The sequence below is a fragment of the Microcebus murinus genome, chromosome 3 (assembly GCF_040939455.1).
Source record: "Microcebus murinus isolate Inina chromosome 3, M.murinus_Inina_mat1.0, whole genome shotgun sequence".
Lineage (NCBI taxonomy): Eukaryota > Metazoa > Chordata > Mammalia > Primates > Cheirogaleidae > Microcebus > Microcebus murinus.
In genome coordinates, this window is record NC_134106.1 from 114,062,209 (window position 1) to 114,077,525 (window position 15,317).

The 15,317-nt window shown below is 43.2% G+C and overlaps 1 protein-coding gene across 2 annotated transcripts in view; it reads right to left on the bottom strand.

The window, feature by feature from the left end:
- Window positions 1-4,774: 4,774 nt before the first annotated feature.
- RBM47 (RNA binding motif protein 47) overlaps window positions 4,775-15,317 on the bottom strand; it is a 167,824-nt gene continuing 157,281 nt past the window's right edge. Inside the window, exons 5-7 of one of the 2 annotated variants that reach the window (XM_012753922.3) lie at window positions 15,014-15,217; window positions 11,628-11,809; window positions 4,775-6,690 (exon numbers count right to left, since the gene is read on the bottom strand). In XM_012753922.3, coding sequence (XP_012609376.2) covers window positions 6,454-6,690; window positions 11,628-11,809; window positions 15,014-15,217 — 623 coding nt within the window. In that variant the 3' untranslated portion in view covers window positions 4,775-6,453. Of the gene's footprint in view, window positions 6,691-11,627; window positions 11,810-15,013; window positions 15,221-15,317 lie in introns of both variants that reach the window. The other variant, XM_012753913.3, reaches the window with a different exon arrangement.

Sequence of the window (15,317 nt, forward strand, 5' to 3'; positions counted from 1 at the left end):
AACTAGATTATTTTTGCTGTTGTTTCTTATACTGAAAGGGTCCCTCTATAAATGCTAGAGCACATTTAGAATCAGTTGCATTTCCAGAATTTCACTTCTTAGGGGAAGCATCTTATTTGAAAAGGGGAGATTAGCTGAGTCCACCTAGTACTTTATAGAAGACTGAGAAGGTGTCAAATGGCTGTATTTAAGTCGGGGTGGTAAGGACCGTGAGGCTGTTGGAAGCAATACCATCCCAGGGTGCTACTAGTTTGGAAGAAAGGTCCTGAAAAAGGAGAGGAAAAATCCCAGCAAAATGGCACCAGCTTGGCCTGATGTTATGACAATGTCATAAGCTCCAGCGTTTGACCCAGCAGCCCAGCAAGGTCATCTCAGAAATAACTGGGTTTTGGTGACGTGTCTTGCCTGCTTCAGAATGACTAAGGCCTATTTAAGCCTCATAGTTGGTTAATCATTAATGAAGATTTTTTGACAAACAAAGTAGAGCAAGCCAAGAAATAAGGGTGGCTAAAAATTCGCTCGGCAAAGATCATATTTCTTGCACACGCAGGTTTGAGCGTTGCTGCCGTCTGTGGTACAGTGTGCAGAACGGAGCGGCACGAAATATGGTCCTCCCGGGGAAGCCAGTGCGTCTCCAAGATTTTACTCCGGACCTTCTCCACCCTCAAGCCACCTGGAGAGCTGCGACCCATCGCCTTTGCTGAGAAGCCCGAATTCCTGCCCCAAGGGGGGTTACCCAGGGACAGTGGGGACACCCTGGCAGGCACATGCAGCTGCTGACCCCAGAGAGGAGAGTAGAAGGTTCCAGAGGCTGGAACCTGGACCTGAGGAAGGAAAGGGTGGGCATCCTGCAAACTCTCCTGGACAAACTCAGTGCCACTCCCTGGGGCCAGGAAGGCAACAGGGAGGCAGCTTTCCAGTCGGGCCCTTGGGTGCGTTGCACCGAACACTACCTCCAGCAGGGCAAATACATGCAGGGCCCCATCATTTTTTGAAAGTCCTAAGAAGGAATGATTTAGGGTTCTTCCCACTTGAGTGTTGGCTCCCACCTCCCTTGTTTTAGGGACTAAGCCTTCTCTTTCCAGTTAATGCAGGGCCACAAACCACATCTGATGTTGAATGGAGCAAAGGTCTAGCTGCTGCACGTCCTTTCTCCTTTGGGGCACCTTGAACTGCTTTCGGGGGCATGACTGTTTTTTCCTCTGGGCCTGGGCCTTTCCCCTTATTTCCTCCCTGCTCATCTGCCCTAACTCCTACTCATTCTGTAGATATCTGTACAGAAGCCACGCCATCCCCAAAACTTCATGAACTCCCTGCCTGAGCCTGGGTGGGTGCCCTCCCATGAAACACCCTCTCACCATGCCTGGGAGTTTCCAGAAGGCAGAGGGTCACTTTTGTTGACTGTTGTTTCTCCTGTGCCCCATTATACTAGTACACAGTTGGCCCTCATCAATGTTTACTGAATAAATGGGCGAATAAAAGAATAAAAAGGCTTAACGTGGAAAGGCTTGATGGAATAGATATGGAGGAATGCATTCACACTACAGTTTTAAAAGGGGAAGGGAAAGGAAATAACTTTCTAGAAGAGTGCCTACAACATACCAGGCTTTTTAAAGATTCATTAACTCATCAGATTTTCACAATAACCTTATGAGGTCAGAATTATTACCTCTATTTTGCCAATTAAGAAACTGGTGCACAAAGAAGCGAGGAGTCTTTTCCAAGGTTAAGTAGCAAAGCTAAGGTTTCTCCCCAGGGGTTCTGACTGTAAACCTGACAGTTTGCTTGCTCATAGAGGTAAGTATTTGGGTAATCACATTTTCTTCCCCAGGTTTATTAGCATGAGGACTAAGAAAACAGGAATACTGGGCATTTAGATAGGGAAGACTAATAAACAAAAGGAGGAGGGGAAAAAAGGGCTATAAACAGTCTGATAGCTTAGACCTCAGAATTGAAGCAAAACATTTTGCAAAACTTTTTTTTAATGCAAAACATTATTTAAACCTAATCCTATATTTGACCTTGGAGGTTCAAAAATGGGGAATGTGTCTGTCAAGGAAGAGGTAGGATAAAGTAAGTACATATGTGTCAACTTAGTAATTTTTTTAAAAGTTCAAGATTTTCTCCATGTAAAAATGAAAAGAAAAACTAAAAAAAAAGTTGAAGATGTATTTTTCTTAGGGTCATGGTGTCAAAATGTCATTTTTGTCAGAATTCGTATGATTAAAAAAGCCAAAAAAACAACAAAACCCCAAAACAACTCTGATACAAAAGCTAAGTGCCCAGAATACTTTGTAATAAAGATAATCATGCAAAAATTGAGGCCATGTATAAGAAACATTAGGTTTTTCTAATTGTTCTGACTTTCAAGTAGGTAAGTGCTTTGTTATTTTGTCATGATATGTTTTTGGAATAAAAAATGGGGCATCTACTCTAGTGGAGAATCAGAATGATATACAGTTAACTTCCTATGCTAGCTTGTTAGCCTCCTTCATGGTCTTTGGGACAGCCTTGTAGTTAGAACTCCTAAATCTACCAGTGTACACATTTTTACCAGCCCTACTTATTATAGCAGCTGTCTTCCAGGCTGACAGGAGGCATTTTCAGCCATTCTTTCCACTAAGTTACATATAAAAACACACAAAAAGCCAACAGAAAAGAAACTACACTCGTTGAAAGGCTTTCATTTTCTTATTAGATTTTCTTATTTTACTCTAGTTACCCATTTCCATGGGCAGTGTACTGCTAGGAAGGGTCTGGGACTTGGAGTCTGAGTGCAGATTTTAGTCCTGGTTCTTACCAACCCTGTGACCTTGGCCAGTCACCTGTCGGCTGTGCTACACTGAGTTCTTGTGAGGCCCCATGAGATGATAGAAGCCAAGAAGCCTAGTGAATCCCATGGTGACAGCATTTATCCTCACTTGACGTACCACTGACCTCCTCATTTTGTCTGTTCTCCCACTATAATGTAAGCCGTATGTGCAAAAATCTGTTCATTCTGTTGCTGTAGCACCTACAACAAAGCCTGGCACTTGGGAAAGATATAGTACGAGATTTGGATGACTCTTAGTTCTTTTTCTGATGAGAGGAATCTAACTCTGAATGTGATTCAGCAACTTGAAGGGCATCTGTATTTTTCTATTATAGTAAGAAGGAATGAGAAGATCTTGTTGCCCTTAAAAACACTGCCTAAGGATCTGTCATTTTGGGAGGTTTCCCAGCCTCTTCTGCCTCTAAAAAGGCCCTTGTCCATTTTAAGAGGAAACAGGAAGTTAGAATTCCAAGAAATGGACGTTGAGAGGTCATAACCCAGGTTCAAAGTTAGGAAGGTAAAGTTCTGACTCATGGGCAAAGCGAAATGGAACAATTTTTAGAAGTAACTCCACTGACAACCCACGACCTTCCCCCTGTCATTTGACTGACTTTGCTGATAGACGCTGTCTGAGTCAGTGATGAGCTCTGGAGAAAGGGAAGTGTTCTGTCGACCTCGCCGTGCGCTGTGAAGAGGAGAAACAAGGCGGCTTTGGTTTCAAACGCAGCGACCAACATCAAGGTCACCTGAGCACATTCACGAGCCCACCAAAAACTTAACATCACACCAGCTGCCTCCATTTAGGGCTCTGAGTGTGAAGCTTTTGGAATCATAAACAACTTCAGCACCGAGAGCAGTGACAAGCTCTGCCTCGTCCCATTCAACCCACATGCCGAGTCGCGTTTGCAGGAGCTGGTTTGAGGGTGCTGGTAATTCACAATTCAACCATGCAACTCAACTTCAACGGTAATTCCAAGCCAAACACATGACTGTAACTTGCCAATTTCCCCAAATGAAAATACTGAATTAGTTGATCCCTTCTATGCTAAAAGGGTTTTGTTAATTTTGCTAGAAAAAAAATAAATTGGTATAAAGAAAACACAATTTAAAATAAGGTCTTGAAATTGCTTTGAAGAAAGCTTTATTTTCTACATACATCCTATGAATGTACCGTAAATGGAGCAAATCTACATAAAAGATTTTCAAATACAAAGCAGCTAAAGATAACTAAACTACTAGCATGTCTGAAAACAGAACTCTAAAACCTTTTTTTTTTGTATATTTATATAGTTTGTTCTTAACCCTAAAAAAAAAAAAAGTTCACATTTCAAGTTATAAACTTACCTCAGTAGTGTACGTGAAATGGTTCTGAAACAACGGGGACAGACAAGTCCACGCATACCAGGCTCACTGACACTTCGCTGGCTATGTCACAACATTTGTTTCTAAGGTAGTTTGGAAGTTGCCATGTTAAAATACCATTTTCTTTCTTTCTTACAAATAATTTACAGGCACATGTAAAGTACAGTAGAATACTGGGTCAGAGTTTCATCCGGTGAACCTCTGTGACAATCCTTCTTTCGCAGTCAAGGGATAAGGATCGGATCCAAAATGCATTTTTGTTGAATTACTCATTCCAACAGATTTGGGTTTGGGTGCAGCTTGCTGGGCCCATGATCAGGAACATTGCACAATTACTTTATGTCATTTAAGAATGATGGAAGGGAATGTTAGGAATGTTTAAAGGCCTTAGCAGGCACTCAATAATTTTATAGAATAGTTAAATAAATATTGCTTATATATAAAAGCTCATCTCTCATCCCAAGATGAGGGAGGGAAAAGGCATTTGGGGATCTCTTAATTTAAAACAAAAAAAAAGTATTGGCTAAGGCCATGATCCTATTAATAATCCACAAGTAAGAATTCCATCATCAAAACAAAACAAACAAACAAACAAAAAAAACCAGTGAGTGGAAAGATTTTATGGATCTCTAACATGACATAAAAACACAATTCTGTGTTTGCTACCTTATTGCACACCTCACTTCCTTGATTGAGCCTTTTAAAAAGATTCCAAGTTGATATATTTCACAAAGTAGATGACAATCTTAACATTTTACTGCATTTTACATTCACTCTGCTAAACAGAAGCCTTTAAACAGGCACAAACCACTGCAACAATACATTTATTTCCTAATAAAACAAACCTCTTTAATAACATTGAAATAAAATGCATCATTTTGCATTAAACTACATACCATGAAGTTCTACAACATAAAAGCACTAAAAACAAGCATTAGGAGATATTTACAAACTACCTTTTAATTCCTGTAGGTCTCTACTCCTCCTGGAGGTGCACACCCCAATTCAGCTCACCTGCCAAGAGCACAGCGACAGAAGAAAGCGCCCCATTCTGTAAGCATAATGATTCCAACGCCCTGAGGACAGACATTTCGCATGAAACATGACAAGGCAACTAGAAGCAAAGGTCTTTGCTGATGAGAGCCTGTGGGGGCGTTGTTTGCAATAACATACATTCTTTGCCCCTGCAAACTCATACTTCAAAAATGAAAAAAGCATTAGAACAGGAATTAAAGTTTTATACTGGGCAATTAATTGAATAGGGTATGGAAAGCTGTCTTACAAAGACCTATTAAAACCTTGTGCTTACTCTTCTATTGAAACTAGCAAACATTAAAGATAATACCTCCCCACCAAAACAAACAAACAAAAAACCCAAAAGAAAACAAAAAACCCAAGGAGAAGTAGTTTAAAACCCACCAGCTGTTCTCTCTACCAGAGTTATTTGTTTGTCCTACACCTGCCAAACACTGGGTCGGTTTAGGGATTTGGGGAGGAGGGGAGAGAGTGACACATGGAGGCGGGGAGGCATTTTTAATGGTAATGGCACATGGAGAATAAGCCCCGGCAACGGTGGCAGGTGAGCCCTTTCCAGTGTTTGGACTCAAGAACTATGATGAGTCTTTCAATGCTGGCTTAAGGAGAGACTGTGTGTTTAATTTCTCTTAAAAACCAGAACCGCCATGGCTAACACATAGTAACACCGTCAACCCTTAATGCCAGTAGAAATAGAGAGGTTTTACTCATTTTTAAAATTGCACTTTCCAGTATAACCTTTAAAATGACATTTTATGTAGTATTTTAAAGCACTATTGTTTGTATCTTTAAATATTGAACATATGTTTCAAAATAGTTCCCTAGCTGCTCAAGTGTGCTTCTGTAATATATAGTTGATATACTATTGAAGGTACTACAAAATAGAAATCTCTGGAGTGCAGAAGTTAAGAAAATAACCTTCATACTGAAAATATATCCTTTTAAAAAACCCCAAAACCTCTATACAAATGTAGCACGGCATACAAATTTTTAAAAGATGTTATCAAGGCACGGACCATTGCAAGTCTCTTAGAAATGTGTGAACACAGGCCTGCTAAATTGAAAAGAGTCTTTAAAAACTAGTGAAAACTTCATGTATATAAAATATTTCAGTATGAGATTTCATAGCATTCTTCACTTTCAGGTTGCATACATGTGCTAATCCAACATGTTCTTTCTTCATAAATAGTAAAGCATTCCTTCAGTGGTGTTTCCGGGGCTGGTCTTCGCTCTTGTCACCACCCTCAGTACGTCTGGTAGACGTCGGGGATGGGGACCTGAATAGCAGCAGCGGGGAAGGCCTGAGGTATGTAGCCCGCGTACCCCCCGTACACGGCGGCGGCGGCGGCGTTCTTCTGTAGCGTGGCGATCGTGGCTGTGGCTGGAGTGGCAAACGGAACGTAACTGGCCCCGTAGATCCCAGCAGCCGGAATTCTCTGAACGTTGGGAGCCACCGTGTAGACTGGAGTTATTGGGCGGCCCTGAGGAGGGAACACAAAAAGAATCCTTCCTAAACACACGCATGTACCTGTCGTCCATTCACTCAACCAGCATCTCCCAGGGAATGGGGGCGCAAAGATGCAAAAGCCAAGGTTTCCTTTCTCAGGACGGGAAGGCAGAGGTGCACACAAATAACAAGCAGCTAAGGAGTGAGGTTTCACAGTATAAGAGACACGAAAGAGGTAAGGTGGAGCTGCATCCTCAAATTCAGTGAGCATGGCCTTGGTGAAAGTGAGAGAACCAGGAAGCGAAGGGAATGCTGGGATGGAGCGCGCCACGGCACCTGCAGGGGACTGGCTCCAGCACCCCGTGGGTGCCAGTATCCTCGGATGCTCAAACCCTGACGAGAAAGACAGTATTTGCACATAACCTATGCACATAACCCATGCATACTTTAAATCATCTTTAGATTACTTATAATATCAAATACAATGTAAATGCTATATATATAAAGGTCATAGGGTGTTTTCATTTGTATTATTTTTTATTGTTGCATTGTTACTTTCATTGTTTTTATCTTTTCAAATATTTTCAAGCCACAATTGTTGAATCCACAGAGGCAGAAGCTGTGGATAAGAAGGGCCTTCTCTGAGCTCTACTCTGAATCTCCCACCTTCCATTCCACTTGATCAGTCTATGCCTCAGAGCGAGCTGGGAAGGGAATTGAGAATAACTATAATTGAAATAATTATACCAATGACAATCAGAACTGATAACGACTGAGACACTACTGTCTGCCAGACAGTAAGTGCCTTATTTGTATGAGAATGTTGAATCATCACAGCCATCAGTGAAGTTGGTGCCATGATTATATGGAGAAGTGTGGATGTGCTGAATGACTCACACAAAGCGACACAGCTTTTAAGCAGTGGAGTGTGCGACTCTGGAGCTCGCACTTTTAGCCCTGCACTGTCCTGCCTCCTACAACACCATCCAACGTATATTTCATTTTCTTTTCTCCTCTGAGTTACCAACTGAACCAATGCATATTTCATTAGTGACCTTTTATGACCTGGGAGAGGAGCTTGGAACTGGCAAGACTGTGGCTCACAGAAAGTCACAAGCCATCTTTTCCACATGTGTGGCCATCGATTTAATAACAAATGACCAAAGGGAGGAAATCACAGGGAAGGTGACACCCGAGAGAAACTTTTCCATGTGTGCAGAACAACACCTGCGTCCAGGCTGCACACCCCGACACCAGGTCACGCACACAATGTGCCCCAGCTCTTAGCCTGGAATCACTAAACTCATGGCTTCTCTTTCCAGTCCCTGTGATGTCCCTTTTAGGGTGGCATCCACTGCGATATAAGGACAGAGCATAGATCAGGCATCTGATCTTCCAGTCCCGATTCTGCCCCTGAGCAGCCGTGTGGCTCTAAGGCAGTTCTATCACCTCCCCGAGCCCTACCTGCCGGGAAGGCACTTCTGTAAAGAGCCAAACGTGGCACGGTGAGTCCTCCCTGTACTCACGGTTTTGCTCTCTGAAGTTTCTGTTACCTGCGGTCAATTATGACCTGAAAATATTAATGGAAAATTCCAAAAACAAACAATTCACAAGTTTTAAATATTATGCCAATCTGAGTAACACAATGAAATCTCGTCCTTCCCCGGCCCTGGCAGTGAATCGCCCTTTGCCCGGCACCCCCACGCTGTCTGTGCCCGCCTGCAAGTCACTTGGCAGCCGCCTCCGTTACCAGATCGACTGTCACAGTACTGCAGTGCTTGCGTTCCAGTCACCCTTATTTTACTTAATATTAATATTTTACTTAATATTGTGCTCCAAAGCACAAGAGTAATGATGTTAGGAATTTGGATGTGTCAAAGAGAAGCCATAAAGTGCTTCCTTTAAGTGAAAAGGTAAAACTTCTTGACTTAGTAGAAAAAAAAAGTATGCTTAGGTTGGTAAAATCTACCGTAAGGAGGAAATTTATCCCTGAAATTGTGAAGAAGGAAAAAGAAATTCATGCACATTTAGGGTTTGGTATCATCTGTGGTTTCAGGCATCCACTGGGGGTCTTGGAATGTACCCCCCATGGATATGTACCAATGTACAAGTGCATTAACACAGCTTCATCAAAGAAAAGGGCTAAAGGAAATGCAATAGGGGTAGTGGAGAAAACATTTATGCACTTGACATCTTTAACTCCCAATTCAGGTGATGATTCCCTGCTGTCAAAAAGGAATGGTTACCCTTGCTCTACCTACACCACAGATGTGTTGTGAACATTGAGAAAAGTATGAGAGATTAATTTGAAGATGTAATTAAGTCTATGCCAGCAAATATTTTTTTATTGCTTGGAAAGGCTATGTGAAATTTTCTATATAAACAGGAATATCCCGGAGCACCTGCCAGGCAGGAGAGGATGACCAACGGGACCCCATTGGTAGGGTCCGAAAGCCACACTGGAAGATCAGTTTCCAGTGCAATCACGCTCAGGAAGGTGTTTTTTGTCAGTCACTAGTGCTTAAAATCCTCCTTCCTCTGCTGCAATTTGGAAGATAATTCAAAAGAGGTGGAAGGCAAAACATGTCAGAGAACCCGGGTTAAAGACCTTAGCTGAGGACACAGGGTACTTGGATTCCAGAGAGAGCACCAAGGCCCCACACAACCAAAGAAGCCATTCTTGGGTTAAAAAGTAAGAGCTCTAGGTATTCTGCAGAATTTGCTAGAGGAGGAAAAAATCTCCATGGGAATCAATGGATTGTACTTTGAGCAAATTCATAAGCTAAGACTATGAATGAGGACCTGATGGCAACTTCTAGTGCAGACTGATATGAGACAGGAATAGTCTGGGGCCCAGAACATGATCATGGGTCCTGGAATTTGGACCTGACCAGAACTGACACCACTTAGCGAGTGTTCATGAGTCTGTCAGTAAAGAAGAATCAGAAATTACTGTCGGATACCACTAGGTATTGCTTGCAAATTACCACAGATATTTATAGTCAGTCCACAAGCAGTAACCACACCTACCTGTCACTCTACAGTGAGTCATCTATAACCGAGTCCTTACTTTGTCTTTTGGAGGTCCAGTAAAGAACACTTGATGACATACTGATGGATGAATAAACTTCAACCAGCCTGACCCTCTGTGAATAATGCAGTCAACACTGATGTTCAGAGTAGGCAAAGGCAAATCAGCAGGATCCTGTTGTGGAGGTTCACAAGCCTGGCTCTGTCTCCAGATCACTGAGGAACTCGTACAAAATATCAATTCTAGAACCTCAGCCCAGGTCAACTGAATTGGAACCTTCAGGGATTTGAGCCCCAAAATCTCTGTTTTTTAAACACATGCCCTGGATAATTCTCACTCAATTGGATGAGAGCCCCTGGGCCTGATTATGATGTCTGTGATTGGTGTTCATGATTCACTGCCTCACAGAGAATAGCTTTAAAACAAGATTGTGTTTTCTGTTAAACAGACATACTCTCTGTGTGCTATGCACTAAAGATAGAAAGAAACCTAAGAGCCTGAGGGCTGGAGGAGCTTCATTTTAACTGGGAAGACAGAACAGTTGGCAGCCAAAAGCTAATAAGTAATAATGTAGTAATGAGAAGTATAGGAGAGATTCTCTAGGCCTGGTAGGTGGGGAAAGATTCTGTGAAGAGGTGAGACTAAAGAAACCATAGTTAAGAGAACAATGTGGGTATGGTGGCTCATGCCTATAATCCTAGCACTCTGGGAGGCAGAGGCCGATTGCTCAAGGTCAGGAGTTCAAGACCAGCCTAAGCAAGAGTGAGACCCCGTCTCTACAAAAAATAGAAAGAAATTTGCTGGACAACTATAAATACATATAAAAAATTAGCCGGGCATGGTGGTGCATGCCTGTAGTCCCAGCTACTTGGGGGGCTGAGGCAAGAGGATTGCCTGAGCCCAGGAGTTTGAGGTTGCTGTGAGCTAGGCTGACACCATGGCACTCACTCTAGCCCAGGCAACAGAGTGAGACTCTGTCTCAAAAAAAGAAAGAGAACACTGTGAACAAAGGTGGGGGAAGAGTCCAAAATGGTGAGATTAGTTTGGGAAGAGATAGGGGAACAGTGGGAGATATGGTTGGAGGAGAGGATTACAAGCAGATTTTGTACAATTTCATTTAATGTATGTATATATATTCTCTCTCCCCTCCAAACACACATAAATATATAAACACACACTCACATATATGGGTATAAACATATTTTTAAAATCTTTCTCAAGCTGCAATTTGGAATATAAAAATGTGAAAGAGCTTCCTGGATTTCTAATGTCACTCTTTAACAACATGAGCTCGAAATTCTCCAGTGCCATTTAAAAAAATGGTCTGTGTAATATTATGACACTGTGAAAAATCGCACATGTCATTTTTTTTTGGAGACAGAGTCTCGCTTTGTTGCCCAGGCTAGAGTGAGTGCCGTGGCGTCAGCCTAGCTCACAGCAACCTCAAACTCCTGGGCTCAAGCGATCCTCCTGCCTCAGCCTCCCGAGTAGCTGGGACTACAGGTGCAAGCCACCATGCCCGGCTGATTTTTTTATATTATATATATATATATTAGTTGGCCAATTAATTTCTTTCTATTTTTATAGTAGAGACGGGGTCTCGCTCAGGCTGGTTTTGAACTCCTGACCTTGAGCAATCTGCCCGCCTTGGCCTCCCAGAGTGCTAGGATTACAGGCGTGAGCCACCGCGCCCGGCCACGCACATGTCATTTTTCATACAGCTTCCCATCCTTAATACAATGATAATATTAGGGCAGTCCAATGATTATTTAAAATTTTTTTCTGTCGTGATTCACATTAAAAATGCTCTATGTCACCCAAACCCATGGCTCTACCAGAGAGGTAGGCACATGGTAAATTCTCAGTGCTGAATGCTAAATGCACCCATGATAAAAAGAGGCTTCACACACAAATTACAATGACTGCAGGAAGAACCCAACCTGGAAGGGGGGTGGCGTGGACACAGCAGGAATAATGGCAGCGGCGGCACTGGCTGGGTCTGGCTGCACAGCAATAGGGCTTATCATGTGCTCCATTGCGTGGATTTTGCCGTCTTCAATCATTTTAGGGGCTGGGGCTGCCGGAAACATGGAATACTGGGCCCCAATGGCGGGAATGGCTACTGTAAGAGAAACAAAGAGGGAAAAACAGGTCAATCACTTTCAGTCACCAAGAACAGTCCACCAAACACTCAATGCATGTTTAAAACCAAGTTTATTGGTCATGGGCCTCCCCGAGCTAATTAATGGTCTTTCCGTACAAGCCATGTAAGCAGGTGCTTGCTGCCCAGAAGGAGGAGATGGGAGGCGGCCGGCAATTCCCTGCACGTCTCCCAAGGGAACCACAGGCGTGGAGGCTCCCAGGAGATCTGCACAGAAGGGAAGCCTAGAGTTAGGCTTCTGCACCAGCATTTTTCACTGCTTCTGCAGAAAAAGCTCATTTTGAAACTTATTCTTGATATCCTACTAAGCAAGAAAGGGCCTTCTACCTCTGAGAAAACGGACTCAGAATACGCGACATCGGCGGCTCAAGGCGCAACACGCGTGAAGGTAAGCCTGCCCATTCCTTCTCGCTCACCTCACTCAGCACCAGACTGCCTTTTTCGCTTTCACCATTTTTTAAGAAGCAGGTGCTGTTGAGGGTTTCATTCTGAGAACTCAGAGACCTGTGTATATCCTCCTCTTCCTGTATTTCAGAATTCAACATTACCAATGAAAGGAAAAATACATAATTTAAAGAAATAGAGAATTCCCTGATTTCTTAATGTCCGCTCATAGTAGTGAAGCGGTAGAGTGACTTATTTTTTTTTTTTTGTGGGACCTGCCAATTCAAAGAATTTCTGTGACTGATGTCCAAAGGGCTGATGCAACCAGAGATTCAAAAACATAGCATTAAATCTCAATGTCTGATAAGGAGATCAAAAGGCCCTGGTTTAGGGGGGTTTGTGTATGTGCTTGTTGTATGTGTTGAAAGGATAAGCAAAAAATATGAAATGTATACACAAAGAATGCTTTCATTTATGTTTTTTCTACAACTATAGGTACATTTATTCTATTAAAGACTGACTTGGGATGGGTGCAGTGGCTCACGCCTGTAATCCTAGCACTCTGGGAGGCCGAGGAGGGAGCATGGCTCAAGGTCAGGAGTTCGAAACCAGCCTGAGCAAGAGCGAGACCCTGTCTCTACTATAAATAGAAAGAAATTGGCTAACTAATATATATAGAAAAAATTAGCCGGGCATGGTGATACATGCCTATAGTCCCAGCTACTTAGGAGGCTAAGGCAGAAGGATTGTTTGAGCCCAGGAGTTTGAGGTTGCTGTGAGCTAGGCTGACGCCACGGCACTCTAGCCCAGGCAACAGAGTGAGACTCTGTTTAAAAAAAAAAAAAGGAATGTAAAGAGATAAATAGCTGTAAGCTAAACAATGGTACAACCACTCATTAAAATATATCTAAAATCTTAGCCAAATCTTTTTTATCTGCCTTTCCAATTGTATCTTCTATTGGTCTTGTGCGTAGATATTGCACTACTACCCTGGTGTCTCTCCCAATATATAAAATTTTAATTTTCTGGATGATCAGAACCAGAATCAAAGGGATGGGGCCCAGAGAGGGCTGTGAGTTGGAGTCACATGGGGTGTACTGACTCTGAGCACTTCTGGCCCTCAGGCCCCAGAATGCATTTTTAAATGGCTAAAGATTGTTTAACAGATTTTCTCTTGTTAAACCTTAGGCTATTGCAACTTGCCAACAGGAGTCCCTTTCCCAACAAGTAGAAGCAACAGTTCCTATATCTAGGTTCTGTTTTATGGAGTTACAGAGCTATAGGATCCATTTTGCACTGCTCACAGTCCCGTAGGCGTTTGTTTTATTTATCTTTTTAGAGACAAGGTCTTGCCATGTTGCCCAGGCTGGAGCTCAGAGGCGCGATCACAGCTCACTGCACACCCTTGGTTTCCTGAGCTCAAGAGATCCTCCCTCCTCAGCCTCCCAAGTAGCTAGGACTACAGGTGTGGACCACCACACCCAGATAATTTTTTTAAAAAATTTTTATAGAGATGGGGTCTCACAATGTTGCCCATTAAGAAATTAGGAAATTCTCTATTTTTTAAAAAGTATATCTCAGACTCCTGGCCTCAAGCAATCCTCCTGCCTTGGCCTCCTAAAGTGCTGGGACTACAGGCATGAGCCAGCATGCCCAGCTGCCAATGGTATTTATAAGAAAATACAGTCTAAGGAGTCATTTAACTACAAAGATTGCATAATTTTTATCCAGGCAAAAAAAATCTTCACTGGATTCTTCAAAAGAGGGCTCTGCTGGGAAAATGCTCTTTAGCCCTAGGAGGCCAATGTGAACCTGTGTCCCAAATGCATAGGCTCCTTGACTCTAGCTAGGGAAGAAGTACAGTCTCAACCAGAAGAAAACCAGAGTAGCTGAGCTTTAAACAGCTCTTCAATGTACCCTCCGTGAAGCCGGGAAGAGGTCTAGAGGAGGATCATTCCAATTATCTACGGACTGAACTTTCCATATGTTTGGTTGCATGTGTGGTACGTGTGATTATCGAGTTTGTGCTAGACTCACAACAGAGTTCATGCACTTTGCAGGTTTGAATCCGAAGACCTGCCTCACATTAGGTGACCATGGGCACTAAGAACATTGGCAAACCGGTTTGTGGGGCCTGGGTGAAAGTGAAGTTCAAGTTCCCTAGCCCCTAGCCTGAAATACTCGAGCATCCCTACTCCCAATCACTGACCCCGGTAGAAGAGGAAATGAGTGCTGGAAATCAGAATACAGGGAATTAACAGCTGCAAAAACATGCACCGCTACCTTGTCCCCAGGCACTCTTCTCGCTCAGATCATGGACAAATGGTGCTGCTTGCTCCTGAAGGGGAATTTTCTACCCTTCCTAATAACTCTCAAAATGGCAATAGCTGGGCCCCCTGACTTCTGAAGGTTGGAGATAGAAACATGCCTGAGTAAGGAAAAGACAGGTTTTAGCTAAAAGACACAGAGAGCCTCATATTGCTCCATTCTTCCCCTTGACCCCAACCCCTGCTACAACTTTGCCTACTGTAGATGCAGAAAAAGCCTAACAACTGGTGACATCCATTTGAAAAACTTACTGCCCAGAAACTCTGATGCGAGCATGGTGAGAGCTAGACCGTTCCCTTAAGTTTCAGGTTTGTTTCTGCCTAGTCTCTGGCTATCTATGAGAAGAGAGGGCCATGTGCAGACTTGAGAGCCCGAGAAAGGCTTGGACTGACTTCAAAAAGAGGGCCAGAGTTTAGGCTGAAGGAATGCTTTCTCCATCTGGTTTATACTGACCTGTACCAGGTTTAATGGCAACTGGATTGACGGTAGAGATTTCCAAATTCGGCACAAGTTCATATCCTTTTTCTTGCTGCTTTCCTTTTCCTTCATGATATCGGCTATATATACCGCGGCCAGCAGAATATCCCCCAAGGTAGGAGCCCCTGGGCCCTGGGGCTCTGTTGCCAGCCGCACCTCGCCCTCGGCCTCTTATGCTGCCTGCTTATAATAAACAACAACACAAAACCGGTGAGCACCCAACAGCGACAGCACAGCAGGCAGACCTTGGCTTGTGGCTCTTGGCATGGGGTTGTTTGCC